The sequence below is a fragment of the Carassius carassius genome, chromosome 38 (assembly GCF_963082965.1).
Source record: "Carassius carassius chromosome 38, fCarCar2.1, whole genome shotgun sequence".
In the NCBI taxonomy this organism is placed as follows: domain Eukaryota; kingdom Metazoa; phylum Chordata; class Actinopteri; order Cypriniformes; family Cyprinidae; genus Carassius; species Carassius carassius.
The window spans coordinates 23,756,418-23,783,914 of NC_081792.1; the positions used below are offsets into that span (position 1 = coordinate 23,756,418).

Below are 27,497 nucleotides of genomic sequence, written 5' to 3' on the forward strand. Positions count from 1 at the left end.
TCGCTGGGCAGAGGGCCTCGGCAGGAAGCGCAGGCCCGAGGCATTTGAAACAACGCCTCGAATTCTGGAGAAAAAAGTGTGATGCAGCGGCAAACACACTAGCTTTGTAAAGGATATAGTCACGCCGGATGGCGCAGCAGGAAGCGAGTGCTGAAGGCGGCGTCGAGATGAAGCACGAGCCGCCGTCCTCAGATCTGCGTTGCAGTGCTATCCCGCTGAGAGGCTGTTCGACGGCGTGTAGAGGCTTCTCCAGAGAAGACAGCGAAGTGCAGGTGAGATCGCTGAAGGAGATGAAATCTGATCCCTATGGTGAAGCGGTGGCTTATATAGTTCCAGCCACGCCTATTTTGGCGCGCTCTGACGTCCAATGGGCGCGAAGCGCCCCCATTGGTTCGTTCCTCTCCGCCGCCTCACCATAGGTTGCTGCAGTTGCCGCAGCACAGCCAATAAGCGCGCAAGCCGCTTCGCTTGGGTCTGCTGTGCTGCAGCACTGCGTTTTACATTATTTAAAAATTAAGGATAATTTTTGGCTTCATATTCTCGAGAAAAGGGGACCTTTTCCCATAGCGTAAGCTAGTTTACGCAGTACGAGAGTACTCTCGAAAGGGAACTCACCTGTCATTACTCTGTACAGGGGTCAGCATCGTTTTTTACATGAAGTGCCATGTCAACCTTTGAATTCATTATTTTATATATTATAGAATATAAAACAGTAGACCCAAAAAGTGTTGGTTCACTTAAAACACGATTAAAAATGTACACATTTGCATAGAGTGACAAATTAATATTCAAGTGATGTATAAAAGCTTTTCACAAAAGCAATTTTTGCAGTGGATTTTGACTGAATGCTCCCAAAGTGATTTTTGATGGATGCATAAAATCAACTATGAATATGTTCTATTTTTTTTCAAAAACAGTCTAATTACTTTTTCTGTCCATTTAAACCATATCCATATTTTTTATCTTTTGAAATCAAGCTCTCTTATATGATTTTTTTCTTAAAAGATGGGGCCACTGTAATAATAATACATTATTGAAGTACTGTAATATAATTTTATTATTATTTTTTTTTTTAATCTAAAAAGCAGACCGAAGTGTTTCATTGACGCAGTACTGCTGTGAGTGTGAGTGGGACTGTGCGACCTTCGGGACAGCAGATTTGTTTTGTAAAGTCTTCCAGTTTTAGTACAACACAGCTCATTTTTTAGTTTGCGGTGTCTGTAGGTTGCACAAGTAAATTGTCAGATCTCTGCGCTGTTCAGTGAGCCATGCACATAAACAGATCTGCTCTCAAGTGATTTGCGCTGCGCGATTCAACTCAATAGTGCAGTTTCGTCCCACTTTTGGAGAATTTGGCTTCCCAAAAAGCTTTACAACTCAATAAAACAGTCTGTGTGATTACAAAGAAGGGTTGCTGAAAGATACATGCAGATATAATTTACTTCAGCATTTCCAAAATAAACAACTAAATAAAATTATATGCATAATATTTTTCTTACTCCTCTCTTATTGCTTGCATTCCAACGATTACACCTCCATGTTCCAATGGCAGCAAGCAAGCTTACCCAAGTTTCCTGCCAATCCTTTCTTCATAGTCTTTCTTCACAGCCTTTTTATCAGCATTCCCTTAAATTCTTCCTCTCGTTTCTCTCTGCCATTCCCACTCTCTTTCTCTCTTTTCTATGTCCCCGTAACCTCATGATTAAAGCACTTCTGCCCATGCCACAGTGAGGCAGCACAGTAGTAATGCCTGACCTTTTGAACAATGACCATGTGAATGCACTCTCAGGCAGATCAGAATGAATCTGAACCCACCTTTCTTATGCCAAAAATTCCACATAATGTCTGTCATTCAGCTAATTCAAAATGCTGCTGCATAGGGGTTATTTCATGTTGGAAAAATTGCCCATGCTAGCCAAACACTTTACTCTTCTGGTTCTGTGGTCTGTCATTGTTATGTTAGGATGTGTGTGTGTGTGTATGTCTGTGTGTGGGGCCAAAAGTGAGTGAGAACAATGTGAATTTGTTTGTGTGTGTGTGTGTGTGTGTGTGTGTGTGTGTGTGTGTGTGTGTGTGTGTGTGTGTGTGTGTGTGTGTGTGTGTGTGTGTGTGTGTGAGAGAGAGAGAGAGAGAGAGAGTGCGTCTGTGTGTATGGCCTAAGGGGAGTGAGAACGATGTGAAATTGTAGATGTGGTGATTTTTTTAAAAATGTTGAAAGGTCAATGAGATGCTCCTGCTGTAGATGAAGAGGCTTGAAGAGAGGTCCTTTTGTTGTTTTATCCATGAAGGGCCATAAAATATTTTTATAAAGGATAAAAGCACAAATTTCGATTGGCTTATGAGGTGAAAGGGCTCCAGCTACTTATGAAACCACCAACAGTGGTGAACTTACCATAATAATAATTATGTATTTATTTATTGTTTTTTTTTTTTTTGAAGAAAAATATTCCATTGTTCTTTTTAGTATAAGTAGTTAGCAGTGTTTAATTGCATGAATTGGTGACACTTGAACTAAATCCATTGAATGCTTAGTAATCAAATTGTCTGTAATGACTGTTCAGGATATTCATAAGTGAGATGAGTTATTTGGCCTTGAGCTAAATCCAATTTCCAATTCTGTTCCTGGACATCTACCATCCCGTCCCACAAAGTTCAGTTCAAACCCTAATCAAATACACTTGAATCTGCTAAATGAGATATTCAAAAACACTAAATACTTTTAGGGAAGTCGTGGCCTAATTGTTAGTGAGTCGGACTCCCAACCGAAGGGTTGTGAGTTCGAGTCTCGGGCTGGCAGGAATTGTAGGTGGGGGGAGTGCATGTACAGTGCTCTCTCCACCTTCAATACCACAACTTAGGTGCCCTTGAGCAAGGCACCGAACCCCCAACTGCTCCCCGGGTGCCACAGCATAAATGGCTGCCCACTGCTCCGGGTGTGTGTTCACGGTGTGTGTGTGTTCACTGCTGTGTGTGTTCACTGCTGTGTGTGTGCACTTTGGATGGGTTAAAAGTAGAGCACGAATTCTGAGTATGGGTCACCATACTTGGCCATATTTCACTTTCACTTCACTTAATAATTACTGCAAAGTGTGCTGGAGAAAGGTTGGAACTGAGCTCTAAAGGTAGATCTTCAAGAACAGGATTTAGCACATCTGAGATAACTTTAAGAGAATTCATTTATTAAAGCTGTGATGAAACTGAAGTAGCAACAGATCTTTTTTTTTCTATATGCAGCAGAGAAAAGTATGTTGCTTCTGTAAAAGATTAAGTCATTACATTTAAATTAAGAATTACGAGGTCACATATTTTTTTATAAAAAATGAAACAAATGTTTTGCAGAATTGTTTGGAATAAGATCAATAACATGCAATTAGAGAAAAGTTCTTGAAACAGCTTATGCCAACCAGTGGCAGACTCTTCCCACGTATGTTTTGAAGTGATCTGTCAATATCGTGCCTATGAATAGGTTTGTGTTGATAAAATGGTACAAAAAAATGGATAGAAATGTTTTGTCTATGTTTATTCTAACAGACGATTTGATGCCTTTTTGGGAAGAAGAGTTTTGACAGGAATTTAGTTTACATTTAGTATAAAATTAAATACATATGACAGGATCTGTAAAATATGTATATAATTTCAAAGAAAATTCATTCAGCTTTTGTAGTGATTGTCAGATTCTTTCAAAATGGGTCAACAAGCAACTGAAGAAAGCCAGCAGGATCAGTTTTTGTAGTGTATCATGTACTATTCTTAGCCCTTGTTCGTTTGTTGCCTCCAGATGTAATGTTTCTAAATCTTGAGTGGGATTATTAGTGTGAAAAGATCCATTCCTAGTCTATGCTTATGGTAATTAAACATTAGTCCAATTTCATGTGCCCTTATCATCTGTAACATCTTCAGGTGAAACAATCATGTTAGAAATATCACTGGAGTCGACAAGACCTCCAGTGGGTTTATAATTCTGACACTGCCTGTTTATTAATTTTCCCATGCAGGAAGGGCTTGATTACTTTAAGGACATGCAAAAATTCCGAAATTTGCACTTCAGTGAAATTTATAAGGTCCTCATTGTGATATATTTGGTTGTACCCATCAAATGATGTCATACCCTTGAGGGTGTCACATAAATGTCAGGCATATCATTTGTAATTTCAGGTTGTATTTTCATTGCAAACAAATCAACATCAGATGAACTTGGCAGAACATTTAGTAGGACACTTCATCACTTTCTTCAGTGAACTTTCTTAAAATGCTACTTGTTACTGTAGGAGTAAATCTGAGGGGGATGTTGCGTATCATTTGCTTTGCTGAGAGTGAAAGGGTGATGCCGCAGTTGATCTCTCTGATGCAGCGGAGAGCACTGCTGACTCAGATTATAGCTCCCTTATGGTGACAATAATGCATGTGAGCCCCCTCACAATGGCGAGACTTCTCTCTTTTCTCATTAAGTTGAAGATAAGGTGGGAGTGTATATGTTATGAGATGTAGAGAGAGGAGGAGGAAAAACAGAAATTGAAGATTGGGTGAACAGAAAGATGAGCGAGACTGAGGAGAGAACAAAGGATATGGAGAAATGGCCATAGAGAGTGTCAAACGGGGAGTAGACAATTCAATGTCAAATGAGTGATTGTCAGGCAAAATGTTGCCACAAATACAAAGGGCCTCTAAATAAGGATATAGGCTATTTTTCACCCTGGTCCATCGAGAGTGCTGCAAAGTGCTTACGCTGTTGAAACGAGAGAGAGCTTTAAAATGCCTTCTGGACACAGCTAATGGCTCCCTAACCTGCTGTTCATTGTTTTGTTATTCTGAAGATACATGCATATTTTTTGGAGGCTCTAGACTAATGTGTTTGGGCTGTCGAGTTGTGGTTCATTAGAGTCCTTTTGATCTGTGTGTTTCCATGGAAAAGGCCATTAGAAAAAGTAAATTATGGCATGTTATTTAGCTTTTAGGTGCAGTATTCTTACATCTGGTGTGGTCTCACATGACCTTCCATGACGTTTAGTTTAAACGTATTTGTCCGTTTAAAAGCAGTTTGTGTGCTCGATGGTTGGTTGCATGGTTAGCCGTATCATGTCCATACATGGGTGACGTATGAAAAGCGGTTCGTAATTGGTTGTGCATTCCTTGCTTTACAACTGAAGGCCATAGAAATGCATTTTTTCAGTCTGTTTCATCCAAACTGAACAGGGCCTTGATCTTTAGCAAATGGGTATTCTTGCCTACCACACTGAGCAAAAACTCATAAAACTAAAATTACTACTGCTGACAAGATTTGAATGAACTGTCTGATTCAACTGGTACTGTAACATAGTGTACCCAATTACAACATTTCTTACATCTAAACCTTTCCCCCACTTTGATTTTGAATCCTATTATATAACTCAAGATCTTGGAGGAGTGTAAAATTCCTGACATTTCAGACATTTTCAAAAAAATTTAAACATAAGAACAGACTCGGGTCAATGACTGACTGGCACTGACAATGCAGGCGGGTGAAAGGCAGACTACATGTGACAGCTTCTTTATGTCACCCTGCAATGTAAGACTCTGCCAATACAATTAAAAGAGAGATAAGGTTGTTTAATTTCACATTTGAACCCCATTAATGAGCTTTTTTCTAGTAATTTTTATTCAGTAAAACAAACAAATGAAAGAAGTTGAGAGGCAGTTGTGGTATAATGTTAGGTCCAGCAGCATGAATTGTCGGTGGGGGGATTGAAAAACCACCACTCTCTTCCACTTTCAAAACCACAAATGAGGTGAGACCCTTGATTAAGCGCCGCATCCCCAGGTGCCAGGAATAGCTATATTTGCATAATATTTAGTGCATGTATTAAAATCATATGATCATATTGAAAAAAAAATCTTAATAATATTTACATAAGACTGAATAAACACTTAAATAGCTCTTTTGCATTTCAAATGAAGAACCAAAGTTTTTGGGTTGTAACTTAACTTTTGATTATATTTTTTCTCCAGATTACTGCGAAGAGCCACTGATGATATCACTACCCCCAGCATCCTTCCAGAACTCATCAAAATTCTCTGACAGAAGGTCACCACACTATGCTAAACTCAACAGAAGAGAAGGTATGTGCTCCTGTCTTGTTGTTCTCCTGCCCTCTTTGTACCAAATAACATCCATAGTTGTCTGTGTTTATGTGACTAGAGAATTAAGCAGAAGGGAAATTTGTCCTTGTCAGAAGAAAGTGTTGATGTAAAGCTTTTCTATGAATACCTAACTTAATGCGATTTAGCTTACACAAACACTGCAAAAAAAGTAATAGAAAACTTTATACTTTCATTGGAGGAGATGCATCAGACTGCTGGTGTCCATGACAGTAATGATGTGGAAAGCTCTGGTGATTAGCTCTGCCTGAAGCAACATTTTAAGATTTAAAAAATAATTTCTCAAGTGTGACAAGACAGAGACAAACATAAATCTCTAATGACAAAATGCAACAACTACTCAAAATGTAAATACAGACTCAAAGTAAGGTGATTGAATCGAAAGAAGTTCAAAGTTTTAGTAATCAAATGTAATTTGTCCAGGGTAATTTTGCTTCCTTAATGCTTGGTGTTAATACTCAAATCCTTGTTAAGTTTGCAATTTTTTATCCAACAGCTATGATTTTCCAGGGCAGCCAAAAGCATTGCATGCCTAAGTAGATCATAAAAATCACTGGCACCAGTGATCCCTTCAGTCTACTTATGCTTACAATGCTTTTGGCAAACACAGTCCTGGTCAATTTTGTTATTTAGAAGGTTTATGCTAAGATATTGTTCTAACGTGAATTATCAACATTTTGTCATCATTTGCTCACTATCATGTTCTTGAAAAACCTGTATTGCCTTTTTTTTCTACTGTGGAACATAAAATATAATAATTTGCCTATTAATAAAGAAAAACTAAACAGGTTTGGAAGGTGAGTTAATGATGACCATTTTTCACTATTTCTGGTTTAATCCATTTAAATCAGAAATGCCAGTGGGTGCATATTTCCTGAACAACAGCAGCCCCAGAAACCATCAGTAATCACATCCAGAAGGAGTATAATGGCTGCTCTTGATTTGCTTAATGATTCTAAAACACTCACAGACAAACAATTGTGCCAGACTGATCTTTGGCAAAGAATGGGGTATAACAAGAGAAATGTCTAAGAAAATCTGTTGTGGTTTTACTTCAGGGAGGTGGAGAGCAGTTTGATTAATGCAACCTTCCAATCAGCAGCTGATTACAGTCTGTAGAAGCACTTGAGAAAACTCCCCAGCCAATTGAGCATTTAAGCACAGACATGTCATAAACACCAGCTTATGCCTCAAAGAGCTTTGTTTTGTGCACTGTAAGATGTTTGACCTCGTGGTCCAAACATACTCCAAGAACTTCCCTATGATATTTGGTGGCGCTCGCAAATGATCACACTACCAAACTTTGTAGTGGATTTGTAACTGTTTGGATCAACGGTATCTTCTTGCAGTAATAAATGGGGCTATGATATGTTGGCTTGTCCCTGTTACCCTCAAGGCATTTCTTTTTCTCATATTTCTTGCTTAGTAACAGCAGGTTTCCTTTTGCTGCGAGACATAGACAGTCAGTCCGTTTCCCTGTCACTGCCATCCTGATCCAAAAATGTACAGACACCAAATGTCATTACTTTTAGATCTATTCATCTATTCATGATCTGTCTCTGATGGTCATTAGAATACAAGATCTGTAAATTTTAATTTATGTCTGTGCTTTTTATTTGAATTTGTAGATTTTATGTTTTTTTATTTATTTTGTTATTTTTTTTGATAAATGCTAAAAATAAATTCTGTTTAATCTGCCTCGTCATGGAGCCTGCACTGGAATCTAATGAGCTCAGAGTATTCGCCCTAACCTTTCGCGAAAATCTTCACAGACGATATGTACCCAGTCACTGAACAGCACTGATGAAGAATTTATTATCTGACCATCTTGTTCTGACTTGCCCCGAAGCAACCCTGTCATACTTTAACCTCTTTTTTTCCACCCCAGCTTGATGTCCTCTTGAAAAACAGGATTTGCTGGAATTTTGTCGATAACGATAGCTAGACGATATTTCACAGAATGTGTTTCTGGTACCTTCACTGGTTTATGTCTGTCATGAACAGCTGACTACCAAAGCTTTTCATGTACTTCATTTTCTGTGCGTTGGTTAGTTCACATCAGTCATAAAAATGAACTTTTTTACTATAGAAGTCAATATTTTTACCTTTTTATCTTTACTTTATAAGCTTATTTAGTTGCATGCTAAATTAAATTATAAAAAAATTATAATAAGACACCGTTACCAGTAAAATTAAATCTGTATCAACTTTGCACTCAGATCCACCTTTTCACTTCAGAGGTGGCACAGAAGCTACATCTGAAGTAGCATTTAGAACAGCTTGTTTAATGCAGTTCAGAGTTGGCTTACATGCATTAACACTGCTTGTACAATTGCATATGTAATGTTATGATGTTGTTGTTGTTATTATTATTTTTTTAAATAAATGAAATACATTTTAAGAATTGTTTTATAATGTTTTCTGATGTGGTTATAATATTAGTATGTTTTTTTCCCGTCAGAAACTGTCATAATTTAGATAAAAATAATTAATAGTCCTCTGATCTGGATAAAGATTTATTTATTAATGTAACCACTATGTGTTCAGAGACCCTGTGGTTTCATTTAGGAAATTTTAATTTGCCAAAACATTGTTTCTAAATTGTAACTCAAAACTTGCTGATTTTATTATTTAGTTCAATAAACAATTATATATTATGACATTTCACAGTTCACAATGATATTGATCATGTGATTATTGCTTAACTATATTATTTGATATAACACAAGACAAAACACATGGGGGGAAATGGTCCTACATTTGCCCCAGAAATTATTTAAGAAACCAAAAGCAAATTTATGCATTTGAAAAACGTAGGCAGTGTTCTTTATCGTTGTTCCAAGGTACATGTCATTTCTTTGCTATCAAGCCATTTGCAGAAATCAAACACAGCTCCTTTAAAGTACCCCTTGCTCGATTTATAGATTGTCCTGTCTGCCAGCATAATCCTTCCTGCAGGAACTGTTTGCTGAATTCTGGTGAAATAAAAAGAAAATGAGGTGCATGGGTACTCACTAGGTCTGTGTGGTTGGACAAATATGTCCAAGAATTCTGTATTTTCACTCTGTTCTGAACAAGAGATGCAGGGAAAAATACAATAAGACATACAAGTGTAGAAATGTGCTGTATAATTTCTAAATTGCCTTTTTAAAGCTGTAATATTATACTGCACTGAGGTCTGTCTGCTGTCCTCTAGGAATGGATTGGTGATTTCAAAAAGAGAGATGCTGAGCCACAAAACTGCTAGAACAAATTTAATTCTTCTTTTTACTCTGACCACTAAGCTTCAGTCCTGTCAGCATGATGAACAAGAGTATAAAATCTTAGTGAGTGCTTGAATTGTAGGGAGAATTACGCCCCTGTTCTGTTTCATCCCTCTGTATTTTTATAAGGCACTGGCTCTTCATCTGTTCCCATAGGTGGTGGGGGATGGTCTCCGAATGCAGACGACCAACAACCTTGGCTACAGGTAGACCTACGGGACAGGTTGAAGGTCACATCCATTGCAACCCAGGGTCGGTGGGGCAGCTCTGACTGGGTGACTCGGTACCAGCTACAGTACAGTGACTCTGGACGAACATGGAGACCATATAGACAAGAGGATGTGATTTGGGTGAGTCTAGCTAATTTCTGGAACATATGCATTTTGAGTGATTGCCAAGACATAATTACACATTGTTTGAATTATGGGACACAAATGATAGGAAAATATTGCACAAGTGAGAAATAAAAACCATAACTAAATGGAAGAGACTGGCAGATAAAACCTCACACACACACATAAACAGGCCCTGTAATAACTCAAATTGTCCAAATGGCACTACAGAGAATACTATCATTGTTTTCATTTTATATATGAAAACTGCAAACAGTTTTAGCACACTTCGTGCCAACCTTCAGAGCATCAAGAGTCACTCCTGAGACTGAGTTAGGTCCTTTTTTATGTTTGCACAGAAATGTTACAGATTAGGAAGAAACAACAAAATGTTGGAGACCATATTTAGCATATGCTTTGTATCCAAAGCTACAGAAAGTATATTATCCAATATGTTAATTTGGTATTATTTATATGCAATTATGGTATTTATAATTATAGTATTTAAATATACTAAGCAGTTCATGGTTCACCTGCAATGGTCAAATATTCCAGCCTGTACTTTGATTAAAATTACAAGGATCTGAATGGTGCATGTGGCATTGATACAAAATGCAATGAGGAACGAGGCATTTTGATGAACTGCGTTCGGTGATGGAATTTTGTTTGGAATATGTTGATAAATTATTCTCCCTGTCTGGGATCAATAAAACACACTTCGGGTCACTTAAGACCTGTCAGTGCATGCGGCACATACAAATGATTCATTAGACTATGATAATTAATCCTGCAGTTCTCCAGTGGCTTGGTTTCTGTGAAGGGATTTTCCTCTCTTCAACACAGAGAAGAAATGTAAATGGACCTGATCTCTGTCTTGCACACCATTCCATTATCTTATTTTGAGTAGATTTGATTATCGTTCTGACTAAAATGGGAATTGCAAATTGAAAAAAATTTCACAATCAGTTTTGTTTTCCTGTTTATTCTAAGGTTGCTTTGTAAGGTCTTTCCTGTTTAAAATTGTGTAAAAAAAACACCAAATCCTAATAAACTAATGGGAGGGAGTATAAATTATAAATGAATTCTTAAGCATCCAGAGTCCACTGTGACAATACTGGTGACACAGTGACCTAAGCATTAATTTTCCTGAAGGACATCTTGCTAATTTGCTTAATTATTTTAGATTATTAATTCATAAGATGATTATTGCCCACTGGGATGACTTAATAGTAAATTGAGCAGGAGGAAGAACACCCTGTAGAAACATGTAAGAGTGATACTGTATGTGAATTCTAAGATAAATAAGAGAGTTGGTTGGCCGAAATTCAACATATAAATATATATTTTTTTTAAAGATTCCATGCAGCCTCCAGTCTAACCAGCAGGTTTCTTTTAATCTTGAAATATAAAAGTCTGTCACCAACAGAGATGGTGTGAGCTTTGGTGTGGCCAAAAGGACACAAGCGAAAGGAGAAGCTGAGCTGTTGGGCATACACTGGCAGTAGGAACTTGAATATTGCTTGTTTACCCATGCAGAGGAGAAAGCCATCTCACAGAGGTGCCAGTCTGTGCCAATATAAGTTGCCATGCCAGCTGGAGCAGATGCCAGTGAGTCAGACAGCCAGACAGACAGAATCCGATGCCATCTGTTTAAAACCAGAATACAGTCAAACACTTTGCCTGAACCAAAACACGCTACCAATTAGATAAGGGTCTTCTCATAACTACTGCCCACCAGCCAGTGGCGGAGCCAGGAATTCTTCATAGGGGTGGCCAGGCAGGGGCCAGTACTTACTTTGGGGTGGCACAAAAAACATAATTTTGCAAACAAACACGGCATTTATCCAACCTTTTACAAGTATTGTATGTGCCCAAATCACAATGATGTATAATGTACAATAGCTAGCCTACAATGGCTTTTTTTTAATTAAAGTTTACCAAAATTCTGAGCGTCATAATCTTATTCACCCACAAGTTATTTAATAAAATAAAACTTAGGAAATTCACTTTGAAAACAAAATACATATCTCCCAATGATAATGAAAAGTTTAAAAATGACAAGAAATTATTTACTGAAGTGAATTTTATTTCAAGTGCAAACTATGAAAATTCAGCAAACTTGTAAAATATGATGAGAGCGCAACGGTTATTCACATCCATTTAACGTTAGCGTGTTTACATAGAAAAGTAATGTAACTGTATATAAAATCGACTTAGAAGCCAGTAATTATATTGGTATGTTGAATCACATTAAATGTTTCATGATTAAAACATACATTTATATATTCAGAGATAAATAAACATAGTTTTGAGCATCCGAGTCAGCTAATATGAAGCTAGCTAAGTTAACTGCTCCCTACGTTACCTGTTTGTTACACAGGACAATGATAAAACTTCAGACACAAATAGTTGAACGGAACTAAAATAATAATTTATCTGACTTTAACCCTCTGGAGTCGATTAACGCGTATATTTGAACTTTGAGCCAAAAAGCACTTAAATTACACTTTCAGTTTTAATCGTACAGACAGGAGCAATACATCAATCGAATCTGTAAAGGGTCTACTTTTTTTGTATACAGACATAATAACAACAAAACTTTGTGTACTTATAAAGTAAAGATAACAAACAAGGTGTGCTGTCTGCAGCCTTTGTCTGCACTGATCTTCATTTACAAACACGTCATTAAAATGAACTGTAACTCCGTGAATACTCAATGAAGAGACATGAGAGAGATATCTATAGAAAGCCTGACATGTCTACTTTTAAACTAAACAAGTGCTGCCAAAAACAAATATTCTGTGATAAAGTAACCCATATGAAAACAACGTTTTTCACGTCTCCCTTCATTATATCTAATGTGACTCTGCCCCAGCGCTGAACGCGCTATTCAGATTCTAATGTTTCACTGAATACACTTGAATACGCCCACACAGAAGAAAAAGCAGCGTAATTCACCTGAAAAGATGTGTTTGTGTACTCAAACACGAGTTGAACCAGGCACAAAAGCGAAGCTTCACTCCTCGTCTCTCTCAGTCCTTGACTTTTTACAAATATTGGAAAGAAACGTGCGCTACGGAAACTCTCGCGATAGCGCATTTGACTAAGTGATTAGTCACGATAGTTTCGCAGTCCAAACGTAATCGTTTTGCCATGAACTATTATTATTATTTATAATAGATCGCAATTACGATCGGGTGGCCAGTTGGGTGGCCGTGATTATTTCCATGGTTTCCACCCCCTAGCTCCGCCCCTTCCACCAGCTACTAGCCATTAATTATGGTAAACATATGGGTCAGTTTAAATCTAAATGGTGTGATTCTGGTACTTTTTATATTAATGAAACCATTCTGGCTGTGCATTTGTGTTAATATTTTTGGATTGGTAATATGTCAGTAGTTTTGTGTGTATGTATGGATCTAATAGACAAGAAGTAACAAATGCAAAAAAAAAAAAAATATAGAGAGAGAGAGAGAGAGAGTATATATAGAATGTATAGAGAGAGAGAGAGAGAGAGAGAGAGAAAGTAGTCAAAAGTACTGACTTCAGTATTGAAACTTTAAAAATGGGACAATACCAGCATTTTTTGCATTGTTGAGTGGATTGTTACACACCTCTGATTGGCCATTGTGTTCATGCACTCAACAGGTATGAATGGGAAAATTCTGGTATCGTCATATTTGTAAAATTTCAGGACCGACTGCTACCGAATTCGGTAGTTTTTGACAACCCTAATCTATAGGCACTGTAGGGTTGAGGCTAATGGTGAAAGAGAACAGGAAAATACAGCGGTGATGCTGCAGAGAGGCAAATTTGTCATGGTTCAGTCAGCCTTTCAGAAGGGCTGCTGAACATTTCTTTTTCCATCCACAGGTTTTTTTTTTTTTTTTTTTAATCATGGAGTTTTTGTGGAACAGATAACCCCTTCTCTCTTTCCCACCATCTGTGTGGGAGATTTCTGGCCTGGAGTACAGCTGAGGTTTTTACTCCTGCTGGCACAAAGCAGTTTACTCTCACCACAGCATGAAAGTGGTGCGCTTTGACAATTAAATCCTACATTAGCCACCATCAACCACAACCTCCCTCTGTCTCCCCCTTTTTTCAATGTCTGTACAGTACTTTTCGCACCTTTTCTTTGTTTTAATTTATATCTGCACCTTGATATTTGCGCTCCTGTGTGCATGTAAGAGAGAAGAAAGAAACTGAGAACCATTATCCAAGCAAATAACAGGAGACAGTGAGTTTCATTCACTAATCATTTTATTATTTGCTTATGTGTACAAAAAAGATTTCTGACAAAACAGGTGTGTGCACACCCTCGCTCTAATGTTAATCTGGTTTATTCTGAATGAAGAAGCGCATACCCGTCAGTAAGAGTTTTAAGAAGAAGCTAATACTTTTACTCAGAAAGGATGCATCAAATAAAATCTTGCCAACACCAAATATTTGAATGGCAGTGTACTTTTCCTGTACATTACTTTAAAAAGCAATTGAAGCACAATAAACACTAATTATTTTTTTATGCATTCTCTTCTAAACCAAGCTATAATTCCGCATGCCTTTTGTTACTCAGAAACTAGCTTGACTTACTGTAGAGTATTTTGTTTTTTTTTAATTCATAGTATATTTAAATAAGAAATCCATGTTTCCAAGGCCACCGGGAGTCTTGCACACATGTGGCTCCAGATTCTGTTGTAAATTTAGAATACATATCAGTATACTTATTTCTGAATCATTACTTCAGCATGACATTTTCGAGTGAAAATACATACACACAGTTAGGGAAGGAGACCCATTGTGTATGTTCTTTATGACAGAATGTGGAAAACCTTCAAGGACATGGATGTGTGTTTTAGAACACACTGCTGATATCTTTGCCACTGCTGTAGTGTCAGTGTAATGAGGCATGACATGAAGCAGCATGACAATACAGGAAGCTACATCCACTCCATATCTATATTCCGTATCCTCCTCAGTCTTAAAGTGCACACACATGAGACAACGGCCAAGATATTACACTCCAGCTTCTCCCTGTTTTAATGGACATGTTCAGGCAAGAGAGACTGAAGTGACTGTTTGATGGCCATATCCTGTGCACAGCAGCATCCAGGAGAAGTAAACACCACTCTGGCTGACGCACTGTATGTTTGGGCACACAAGATAATACGATTCAGTCCGGTGCAGAGGCAATACCTGATATGTTCCAGTCCAATATTGTGGAACACAATTTACTGCCTCATTGTCCCGGTGCATGCAGACCTAGTTTGGTTGTTTTTCTTCTGGCAAGGCATCACTACATATGTTTGCAGGCTGATATGAACAGCTTCAGATACAACTGCAGCCCTTTGTCTCAAAAATGCTATAAAATGTGTGCATTTTGGTTTAACATTCTTTGTTTTCTCTTCTTTTTTCTATTTTATGTGTGCAAAAACAGTGGACAAAAATGTATGGGCAATTTCAGTCCTAGAGGGTCAATGTCTTGTAGAGTCGTATAGATTATTTAAAGATTGCAGACATGTTTGTTCGAGTAGTGATGGAGATTATGTGCCCTTCAAGTAGACTTAGAAATATTGTAATTATGAGTTCCAAACAGTGATTGACTGTATGAGTCATATTTCCAAGCGGGGAACTCAGAATAGATGATACAAGAGTTGTGACGTTGTAAGGGGCTTTGAAACATTTCAGCAATTATAATTATATATAATAATGATATATGCTAATTAATATAAGCAAAATAATACAGTATTTCCCATTATTCCTGATGATGTGGTGTTCAGTATCTCAGACTGGCACTGTTTAGAGTGAATTAGAACTATTCTGTCTGAATATATATATATTATATATATTCAGAGTATTACAGGATTACATTTAATTCATTTTGTAATGAGACATGCTTTTGTAAACCGGTTGTCACAGAGCATTTAAGGTCTCTCTTCTCTCTGCAGTTTTCTGCCAAAACAAAAGCTTTTTTATTTTTATTTTACTACAGCATAGTAAAATAATTATTAACGTACTTAGTACGAAATATTAATGTCTCATTTACATTTTACAGTCCAGTTGTAATACAATAGTAATGGAAGCTCCATGTTATGTTCCCCACTTGTCATAATGATGTTGTAATAATGAATCCCCAACTCAGAGTGCAAGTTTCCCAGGTGCACTGGGAGGCAGCATAAACTCTGCAGGACAGTGGTCCTCTAGGAACAAAATTGTCCATTCCTGTAAAAGATGTGCAGCTGTTGTAGATGAGCAAGATGCAAACAATGAGGAACTTATCATAATTATACCAGCTATATTATATATATATATATATATATATATATATATATATATATATATATATAATTTTTTTTTTTTTTTTTTTTTTTTTTTTTAGCTTGTTAACACTTATCCAAAGTGACTCATGAATGAAAATAATACAGAAATATGCTAGTAATCATAGGATAAATATACTGCGATATGATTGTTAGCTACGGAGGAACAAGATAAAAGGAACAAGACAAAGGAAGATTCATTCCAGCAGACATCAAATACGATAAATGGGTAATCTAAGGGATATTCAATAAAAATAGATAAATCTCCAAAAGTAGCAAGAACATGCAGTCTTCCTGTATGAAAACAAGAAAAATTTAGATTTTTGTATATAGATTTGAATTACTTCAAATCTATATTTTAGATCAATGTTTCTTTAAAAAGTGCAGCTGTGAGCTTCTTTGAGCTACAGAGATCGAATGTTCATAATGAATTGTCTTCTCAATAAAGAATGGCAGTAGAATGTTTGCATTGGGTTACCCACTGCTGGAGTTATACAAGTAGATGTTTTTATTAAGCAGACTCTCTAGAAATCAAAGCTGATGTGAAAAAACAAAGCAGCAGTGAAGGAGTCCAGTTTTAATGACGCTTCTTTGGAAAAGCTTGAAGCTACAAGCTCAAACTCATCTTCACTCAGATTGACATAAAAAGTTAGTGAATGTATACTGTACATGCTTTTGTTAAACAATAATTTTAATGATAAACACATGCGTTTGACTAAATATGATATTTCTGAAATTATTAAACAATAAATTATATTAATACTTTCTATATGTACAAAAGAAATAGTACATATTTTGCAGGGATTCTATAGCACGTCTGTTATTCAAGTTTCACACACACTCACAAAAACCTAATCTTACCAGGATCTCACACACTTTATGAAAGTTTTATGTCATGTAGGATACGTGTTGCACCTCAGACATAAATTTAACTGATTGTATTATACCAGAAAATGGTTTCACCAGAAAGGATTATAACTATGGTCTTAATGATTTATATTGGAGTTATTTGGACTAAATTGCAGGCTAATCATAAAAAAAAAATAGTGGAGAAAGTTAAAGCAGGGAGTCATAAAAGAAGCTATTTCTTTCTTTCCGAATGATTGTGTTTTGATTTATGACCAGCTGATGGCTCCTGCTCCTTGGGGTTGTGCATTATTTAGAAATTCATCAAATGAAAAAGATTTTCTAGTTCATTATTAGAAGAAATGCTCTATTTCCCCCCAAGAGGAATACAGAGGTCAACTTGTTGTCATTTTGTATAAAATGCAAAACCTGTCATTTAAAAAAAAAAAAAAGTTTAAAAAAGATTAGAAAATTACAACTGATAATTGCTAAAACTCCAAAGATTTTTATAATTTAAAACTCTTGAATTCTTTTAATCAAATCCCTCAGACCTGATGGTGGCAAATCCAGGTCTCAAGATGGACAGAAGGATCTCAGTTATTGTTTGGATTACTGAAGTGCCCCCCATTTACTCTAGTTGTCTTTTCTTTAGTTTGGGCTTATTGCGACATCTCTGAAATCGATTTCTTCTGCTTCTATCCACTGCTGGTTCATGTTCAAGTGATCCACCAGGTGTAAAGCCTCCAACTTGCACAAACCTAAACGTGTACACATTCACACGAAATCAATATATTTCATTTCAGAACTCTCTCTTATCTCTTTCATGTGCTTGAACTGGTAAAGCAGATTAACCTACAAATTTTCACTAAAATAATACTGTTCCAAAATGGTGTGGCAATATATGAAAGTCCCTTATCTTGTACGATAAAGCTCGGCCATCAGTTTCCTGTAATAGCAATACCTGACATCCAGGATGAGCTTCTAAGTAACATGTGAGTAATATTTTACTTGAATAATGCACATTTTCTCAGCAAATAAATATGTGTGCAGTGGTTTGGAAAGAAATGTCTGTATAATCTAAATCCATAATGTAATCCCGGGTGGTTGTTGTGGTGGTATTAAAATATTAATGTATTTATTGATATTTTCAAGTTGTTTTTTCACAATTAAAACAAGCATTTAAGGTTTGATTGCAAATTTAATCTTCAGGAGCATGAAAAGGTCAGAGCAGCGGGGTTGTGTTTTGTACTTTAACGCTGATCTCCAAAGCCTATAATAATTTTTCTTTTTTACATTAAGAGCTTTGATGCCTTTGCTTTGTAAACCACCCACTTTCTATCCCACATAATAAGATTTTGGTGTCCATTTAAAATCATTGGCAATGACTGGGAGGAGTTTTAGCGCAAGCCACTAACAGCAGCTAATGTGGCAAGGAGGATTGGTCACATTGTGACAGATTCTATTAAACCACTCTAAAAAGTTAAATCAGTTCAGAAACATGTTTAAAGATATTTTGTCCATGCCATTCTTGAATGCTGATCTGTCTCTGTCTGGTTCTAAATTTCTTTGGTTACTCTTTAGGTGTGGTCCAACATGTCTTTGTATTTCCACAGAGCTGGAGGTGACCATAGAAAATACTGATTATGTTGAGCTAAAGCTGCTAAAGGCTTAATCAGATTGTCTTACTATTGTGAAGAATTTTTCACTGAAAGGGCTTTGGCTGCAACATGTTTCTTACTCTATTTTTATATTCAAAGGACTATACATATATACATATATATATATGTATATATATTTATATATATAGTGTTCAAGTGCTAAATGAAGAAGTATGACTCGACCAGGATCATGCATAAAAACAATGTGAACTTCTGCTTTCAAAAAAGGGTCGATAGCTCAAAGTTATTTGACCTCCCTCTTGAACTTTAGAAATGACACAAAATGTCAGCTGTACCTTTAAAATGCAAAATAATAATGATTACAATTTAAAAAATCAGTACTTGCCATCTGTGTATTGGCTCTATTTTGGACTGAAAGAGCTTCATAGTGTTATGCTATATTGATTAGCTTCCCCTCACTTTAGCTCGGGGCATTTAAATACCATCATGTTGGCAAATAAAAAGCAAAGAAGTTGCCAGACAACAATTTAGTTAAACCCATATAAAATGTACATGTCACGGGATGACAGGCAGGGAGGAATTATTATCCCGGGAAATGTTTCCGGGTGGGGGCTGTTTTGGTGTGACACCGGGCCGGTTCCGGGGTTTCCTCCCATGTATGTTGTCTGGATGCCGCGATGTATTGAAGGGATGAGTTTCAGCTGTGCAATGGGAGGGAAGTCAGCAGCGATTGGGACGCAGAGGATTGGAGAGCGGCTGAACACCCTTATCATCTATACAGCAGTTAAGTGTCTCTTGGATATTCTTATATGAAGTCCCTTTGTCTTTGATATTTGTGGATACAATTGCCAGTGGATAGCGTTTCTAAATTAGTTAAAGACATGGATTGAAATCTCTTTGTAATATTCCTCACAGTGTTGGAGATTTAAGCTTTAGATGGTAGAAGATGCCAGCGGCGACCGTGAGCAAGAGCTGTATTCACTGTGAGTTTGTTGCGGACTGCAGTGCCTAGTGTGAAGTGAACACGTGAGATTCTTTGAGGTGATTAATTGTATGCAAGAGTGTGGGTGGATAATTCTGCTGTCTGATCTGAAGGGAAGCCGCTGTGTGTGAAGATCTCGTACTACAGTCTGTTCCATAAACTGTTGTCATTCTGTGAAGAGAGGCCGTGGAAGGAGGCGATTTGATCATTGTCTGTTCTAAGTTCCGCTATTATATCCTGAAGATAAGCTGCTGTGAAAAAGTCTCTTGTTACAAGTTGTTCCCTAGTCTGCCGCTGCCCTCTTGGAGGAGAAGCTGTTGGTCTGTCGTTGCCCGCTCTGGAAAAGAAACCGCTGGGTGAAGTATTCTACCAGTGTCTGTTCCATATTCTGTTGATATACTCTGGGGATAAGCTGTTGCGTGAAAACTCCACATTATGTACTGTCATATTATCTGCCGTCCACTTCGAAGAGAAGCCGCTGAGTGAAACCATCTCACCACTGAATGTCCTACTATTTGCTGGCACACTCTGGAAGAGAGATCGCTGGGTGAAGTATTTTACCATTGTCTGTCCATATTCTGCTGCTATACTCTGGAGATAAGCTGTTGTGTGGAAGCTCTTCATTATGGACTGTCACCTATCTGCCGTCCGCTTTGAAGAGAAGTCGCTGAGCGAAACCATCCGAACACTGCATGTCCTACCATCTGCTGGCACACTCTGGGATAAGAAACCACTGGGTGAAGTATCCTACCATTGTCTGTTCCATATTCTGCTGTTATACTCCGGAGACAAGCTGTTGTGTGGAGGCTCCTCATTATAGACTGTCACCTTACCTGCCATCCGCTTCGAAGAGGAACCGCTGAGTGAAACCATCTTACCATTGAATGGCCCACTATCTGCTGGTGTCCTCTGAAAGGAAACCGCTGGGTGAGGTATCCTACCTTTTGTATGTTTCATATTCAGTTGTCATCCTCTGCAGATATGCTGTTGTGTGAAAGTCCCTTAATACAGTCTGTCACATTACTTTTTGTCCAGCTGGTTTAGAGAGGAACTGCTGTGTTGCTCATTTGTCATTGTTGTATAGGTATTAGTCGTTGGCTGTCCTGAGGAGGAATCATTACTTAACATCGAAAGTTCAACATCCATCGTGCCAAAAGCCCCCACTGCTGCTGAACTTGTGTTTTAGTATTTAGGGTCTTAACTTAATAAAATTTAACTTTTATACTTACTTGGTTGTCCGTCTGTGGTGTCTCTGGGTAAACTCCTCGAGGTGGTACATTTAGTGGGGACCAGGAACCGGCCTGTGACAACTTGGCGTAGTCGGCAGGGTTCCGCCTCGAGTTGAGCGACCAGAGACCCACGATGGCAGATGAAGACTTGCCGGCAGTCCGGCGTCCGGTTATGCCTGTTTTTGTGGGCGCCCCTTGGGCCCAGAAGTATGGAGGACCAGGATCAGAGTGGAGTTTGGCAGAGTGGAAGGCCCAGGTGGAGTACCTGGCGGGACTACAGGGGTTGAGTGCTTCGCAGAAAACCTAGTTTGTGCTGAATTCACTTGAAGGCGAGGCCAAGAGGGAAGTACAAGCCGCACCCGAAGCAACCCGAGGTACCACCCAAGCAATCTTCGATTTCCTGGCCGGGCAATACGGTGATACCACTCTGGTGGCTGTCCTGAGAGCTCAGTTCTTTAATTGTAAACAAGGACCCCGGTGGGCCTTTACCTTGCGACTATAAGAGCAGTTTGCTAGGTTGAAGGGGCGACGTGATCATGGCCTGGGGGAAGAAGAGACCTTGTTGCGAGATCAGTTCCTTCTGGGTCTCCGTGAGGGGCCCATCCGGCAGAGTTTACGCGTACAGCTTCGCCGGGACCCTGGGCTGATGTTCGAAGGACTGCGGCAAGAGGCCTTGGCCCTGGAGTCGGATCATGCAGAGACGGTTGATCCCTCAGTGTGTATGGCCACTAGTGGGAGTTGTGCCCCTACATCTTTGGAAGTCTCCGATTGGAAACAGACCTTGCGGACGGAACTTATGAAGGATGTTAAAGAGCAAATGACGGAGTTGTCTAGAACGCTCTTGGAGGAGCTGCGTAGGGGGCGGCCCCACCCCCCGACCTTGCCCCGGGAACGTTCCTATTCTGATGGAGGTCGAGAGCTGGGACGACGTCCTGCCAGGCCAACTGGTTCGAGGTTTCAGTGGGAAGAACAGGGACGGCCAATATGTAACAGCTGCGGAGAGCCTGGGCACATAAGCCGCCAGTGTGGTCAGCGCCGTGGTTTGCAAGGGGTTTTTTAGAGTTACCAGCCACTGTGGGTCAGGTGGTCGGGACCCCATCGACGGACCCTTCTTCGTTGTTTGTTCCTAGAGACGGTTTGGTGGGGCATTGCCCGACTGTGGAGGTCCAAGTATATGGCGTCGAGTTCCGGTGCCTGGTGGATACTGGCTCCCAAGTTACCTTGTTTTCCGAAAGCTTGTCCCAAGAGCTCTCTGATGCCTGTCAACTGCAGGGAATGGAAGCCCCGTGGCTCATTCTGAGAGGGGCGAATGGCCTGGATATCCCCTATGTTGGATACTTGGTAACTGATTTTAAGTTTCATGGAATTACTGTACCACAAAAAGGGGTTGTGGTTGTTCGAGACCATTGTCTGGGGGTACATCGAGCGCTTCTGGGCATGAATGTTCTTACAGATTGCTGGGAAGAAGTGTTTCATGTCAGACCAGCTCGAACCACTCCGATGGCGGAAAGGAGAGAATGGGAGAGGATCGTATGCAGATTGTCGTAGGATCCAGATGGCCGGTTCCCAGGGGGATCAGGATGATACTGGCCGGGTGGCCTGTTGATATGCCCTTTCTGTCCCAGCAAGGAGCGAAGCTGTTGTTTGGGCACGTTTACCCGTTCGGTCGTACGGACCAGAGGATTGGGTCCTGGTGGAGCTTCATTGGGACTGTCAGAGTTTGGAAGTGGCTCGAGGACTTGCGGTTGCCCGTCGAGGCCATGTTTCTGTGAGGGTGCGGAAGGTACGGGTGGAGGAGGGGGACCAGGAGAAGACTGCGTTCACTACCCCCTTTGGGCTCTTTGAATGGGACCAGATGCCGTTCGGACTTTGTAATGCCCCGGCTACATTCCAGCGGTTGATGCAGCGGTGTCTGGGTGGTCAGTTGATGGATTTCGCATTGGTGTATTTGGAGGATGTGATCGTTTATTCCCCAGATTTTGCCTCAAATTTGCGGCATCTGGAACAGGCGTTCCGAGCGCTGAAAAAGTATGGTCTGAAGTTACAACCAGACAAGTACCAATTGTTCCGAAAGGAGGTGAGATTCCTGGGCCACTGTGTGAGCGCTGCTGGAGTTTCTGTGGACCCGGACAAGGTGGCGGTCGTCCAGGGGTGGGAACCACCCAAGACGGTGTGGCAAGTAAGCTCCTTTCTGGGTTTTGTGGGGTACTATCGGCGTTTTATAAAGGATTTCTCTAAGACTGCCAAACCATTGAACCAACTCCTTGCATGCTCGGGCCGCCCTCGTGGCCGAGAGTCTCCCCCTGTCACTTGGGATTCCACCTGTGAAACAGCCTTTCAAAGGCTTAAACGGGAGTTATTACAGGCCCCCATTCTGGCCTATGCCGATTTCACCCAACCTTTTATCCTCTATACAGATGCTAGTAGTACCGGGCTGGGAGCAGTGCTGGCCCAACGACAACAGGGAAGGGAACGGGTTATCGCTTATTCGAGCAGGAGCCTCCATCCGGCGGAGCGGAATGATTCCAACTACAGTTCCTTTAAGATCGAGCTGCTGGCTATGAAGTGGGCGATGTGTGAGAACGTTTAAAGATTACCTGTGGGGAGCCCAGGTACTTGTGGTCACAGATAACAACCCATTAGTACACTTACATACGGCCAAATTGGGGGCAGTCGAGCAGCGGTGGGTAGATCAGCTGGCAAACTACAACTACCAGCTACAGTATCGACCAGGCCGAGAGCATACTAATGCTGACGTACTGTCCAGACTCCCGGTGCCTGATAACGATGGACCCCTGCTGAGGCGCCCGGCTGAGCAGGTGGAGGAATTGATGGTAAGAGTGGTAGAGGCACCTGGGTTTCACCCGGAGGAAGCTCCTGTTAGTTGGGGCTGGGATCCGCAGCGATGGAAGGAGCGGCAAAAGGAGGACGGTGACTTGGTGGTGGTCCGGGCCTGCCTGGAGCAGGGAGTTTCTCTTGGAGCGGCCGAAAGACGGACTCCGACACGGGTAGTGAAGAAACTTCTCGGACAATGGGAGCGGCTCTGCTTAAAGGATGGAGTGGTTTGTCGCTCCATCCAGGATCCGGGAACCCATGAAGCTGTGCTCCAGGTGGTAGTCCCGGAAGGTCAAATCCAGCCGCTGCTACAAGCTTATCATGTCCAGTTGGGACACCAAGGGCAGGAGAGGACTGTATCCCTGTTGCGGAGGTGCTTCTACTGGTCTGGGATGGAGGCGTCAGTGAACTTGTTCATCCAGGGATGCCCTCGCTGTATGCTCTTCGTGGCCCGGAGAGAAGTGCAGGCCCCTCTGGTTTTCTTGTGCCCTAAGGCCCCCTTACACATTGTGGCTATGGATTATCTGACGTTGAGCCGGCCAACTGGGTGAAGTATCCTACCATTGTCAGTTCCACATTCTGCTGTTATACTCCCGAGATAAGCTGTTGTGTGATGGCTCCTCATTATAGACTTTCACCTTACCTGCCATCCGCTTCGAAGAGGAACGGCTGAGTGAAACCATCTTACCATTGAACGGCCCACTATCTGCTGGCGTACTCTGAAAGGAAACCGCTGGGTGAGGTCTCCTACCTTTTGTATGTGTCATATTCGGTTGTCATCATCTGCAGATAAGCTGTTGTGTGAAAGTCCCTTAATACAGTATGTCACATTATCTGTTGTCCAGCTGGTTTAGAGAGGAACTGCTGTGTTGCTCGTTTGTCATTGTTGTGCAGGTATTAGTCTTTGGCTGTCCTGAGGAGGAATCATTTCTTAACATCGAAAGTTTGGAAGGGAATTGCTGAGTGGAGATCCTGAAGTTCTATCTGTGCTGCTATCTGCCCTGTGGAAGGATTGAGTGGGTTATCCGTTGGGTTGAGACCATCGTGCCAAAAGCCCCCACTGCTGCTGAACCGAAGAAACGGAGTTGGAACTCCTTCAACTTGTGTTTTAGTATTTAGGGTCTTAACTTAATAAAATTGAACTTTTATACTTACTTGGTTGTCCGTCTGTGGTGTCTCTGGGTAAACTCCTCGAGGTGGTACATTTAGTGGGGACCAGGAACCGGCCTGTGACATACATGTTAACAATATCTTGCCATTTTTAAGTTGAACTTAATATTAAATGGAGATTGTTAGGTTGGTAGATTTTTACATACCTTGTATTTTCAGCTGAATATAAAACATTTTGGGAGATGCTGATATGTCCAGAAGACCTGGGATGTGTAGTTGGCCTATATTTTGCAGGTTTCAAATTTATGATAGATTGAGATCAAAATTTAAAGTTAAATATAGTTCTTATATACCATCTTTATTGTTCATAGCTTAATTCAAGGCTTAAGAATTTCATTTAATTTTCAATAAGTGATATTTACAGAGTGCTGCATAGACCACTACTTTGTGTGTCTCATAATGACCATCTTTGAGAAGCTATTTTACCTGTCTTCTCTCTCTTTCTTCCTCTGTCTTTATCTATGCTAAATGAAGACAGAAAACTAAGCCTATTGTTCAGTGCAAGGATAAAACAACTAGCCCTTCATCCTTAAGTTGAGATGGTGAATCACTTACAAATTAAGTTTTCCTGTCATCGTCCACTGCGATTTTGCTGGAAGTGTATATTCCCTTCTCTGAATAAAACATAGAGCATTGTTGAATTATGGATAGAATTTTTGTGTTGCACTGTTTTTTCATGCTTAGTCTCCCGTGTAAATTTTTGAACACAAATGAGATGATACTAAAGAAGTTAATATCTGAAGGTCATCCATATAAAACATATACTGTATGTAGGTCATTCAGACACAATCTTCCAGCATCCAAAATTGCATAAAAGTTAGTAAGGGAGTATAAGACTAGCTTTTTGAGAGATTGCTGAGATTCTATGAACGGTGAAATTTTAAAGCCTTTTCTCTGAAGAATAATCATCATGGCAGAAAATCAGTGTAAGATTTAAAGAAACTAACCAGAATTCTAATAATTCCCTCTTTTTAGTGTTTTCTAAAAACATTTGTTTTGTTCTGATTGCTGGCTGTAATAATTCAGCGAATGGTTGTACTTTTACATTATAAAATAATTTCATTATCCTAGCTTATTTTCAATTTCCTCTCCATTTTTTTTTGTGATTTTTGTTTTTCCACAGCTGTTTTCTCACTAAATTAATTATTAATATCAAGTTCAAGAGCCTCGAAGACAACAGTCCACAAAGATTAAAACCAGTCACTTTGTACTAGCTTCTAATTAGGGATTAAGAAGAAATGTTCAGAGAATACAGAGAATGACGTACCCCTAATGTGTGTGTGTGTGTGTGTGTGTGTGTGTGTGTGTGTGTGTGTGTGTGATTATGTTTATATCAGCTACTCTTGACTCTTTTCATCTTTCTGGCACAATTATGCCATTATTTTTATTTGTGTATTTTAATAAGTAGATCATTGAATAGGTCAGTTCACATGATATTTAATGATATTCTGTTCATTTACACCACGTCTTAGACATGCTGTAATCTTGTCAACACTTAGTCAGAGGTTTATTCATGCTCACAGTCTGTGAGCAAGGTCTTCACTTGGCATTGACCAAACATTCCAGTCACTCTCTCCTTCAGAAAAAAAAAGAGATAGGTTTTCTGATATTTTCCCATTGTTTCATCACACCCTTGATCCTTTATTAATTTTAATGATGCATACAAGATGAAGGAAATTAGTTTATTCCAGTTTGTATGCTGTCGACATGCATTAGCTCTTTGAAAGACAAACAGACTGGCCGCTATCTTCCAAAAATCATTTGGCAACTTCCCCCCTAAAAGCTCGGGGAGTGATTTGTTTTCGAGGATCCTTTAATAAAAATGACAAAACAAAACACCCCAGAAGAGATGAATCAGCACACATATGAAAGACTGAGAAGGTCAGAAGTCATAAGAGAAATCATTTAGTCTAATTTTATCATCACTGGGGAGCAAAGAACCAAACTCAGAGTGGATCATTTGTGCTAATATAATGTTTGCATCGTACAAAGCATTGTATGCTAAATGGTGTCTGCAGGGCCTGGTTAGCATGGCAGCTCTTTTGTTCAAGAGCCTTTAATAAACTGTCACTGAGTCATGTTGAAAACACATTTGTTTTACTGTACTGTTTTACAAGAATTTTGGTAAACAACTTTTTTGGCATAATTGAAATGTATTCTTGTCTTTTATGCATGTCAATTTTGGAACCCTACCGTTCAAAAGCTTGGGGTCAAGATGTTTTTGAGAAATTAATTCATACAGTTATTTGTCAAGAATGCATTAAAGTGATCAAAAGTGACAGTAAATACATTTATAATGTTAAGAAAGAATTCTATTTCAATAAATGCATCACTATTTCCATGAAATATGAAGCAGTGCAGGATTTCCTGAGCAGGACATCATATTAGAATGATTTCTGAAGGATCATGTGATGCTGAAGACTTCAGTAATAGCTTTCAAAAACAACTTACCAACCCCAAACTTTTCAATGGTAGTTTACCTAAAAAGGTATTATTTCAGTATTAACAGTATCTATTTAGTACTACCTGACCAGTGTGCCTGTGCATATATTTACAGACATTTATAGGAAACAGTGACACAGACACAGTGGTCCAACACAAACTCCCTCACTCAATCAGAACTCGATATATGCGTCTTTTGCCCCTTGGGGGAAGTCCCAAAGAAGGAATGGGTCTACGGCTAGAGGTCTATGGATGCACATACAGTGAGTGATACCTTACATGAACTGAAATTCTCCATCAAATGTTACTGCTTTTTTACTGAGCTAATGA

The 27,497-nt window shown here is 39.5% G+C and overlaps 1 protein-coding gene across 3 annotated transcripts in view; it reads left to right on the forward strand.

The window, feature by feature from the left end:
• Positions 1–27,497, forward strand: part of LOC132119593 (contactin-associated protein-like 5) — an 81,491-nt gene that overhangs the window by 20,284 nt on the left and 33,710 nt on the right. For 2 of the 3 annotated variants that reach the window (XR_009426172.1, XM_059529689.1), the window contains exons 2-4: positions 5,986–6,096; positions 9,555–9,748; positions 27,283–27,430. Coding sequence is in view for 2 of the 3 variants with exons in the window: in XM_059529689.1 (XP_059385672.1) it covers positions 5,986–6,096; positions 9,555–9,748; positions 27,283–27,430 (453 nt within the window). In the remaining variant the exon portion in view is untranslated. Of the gene's footprint in view, positions 1–5,982; positions 6,097–9,331; positions 9,462–9,554; positions 9,749–27,282; positions 27,431–27,497 lie in introns of those variants that run through there. The other variant, XM_059529690.1, reaches the window with a different exon arrangement.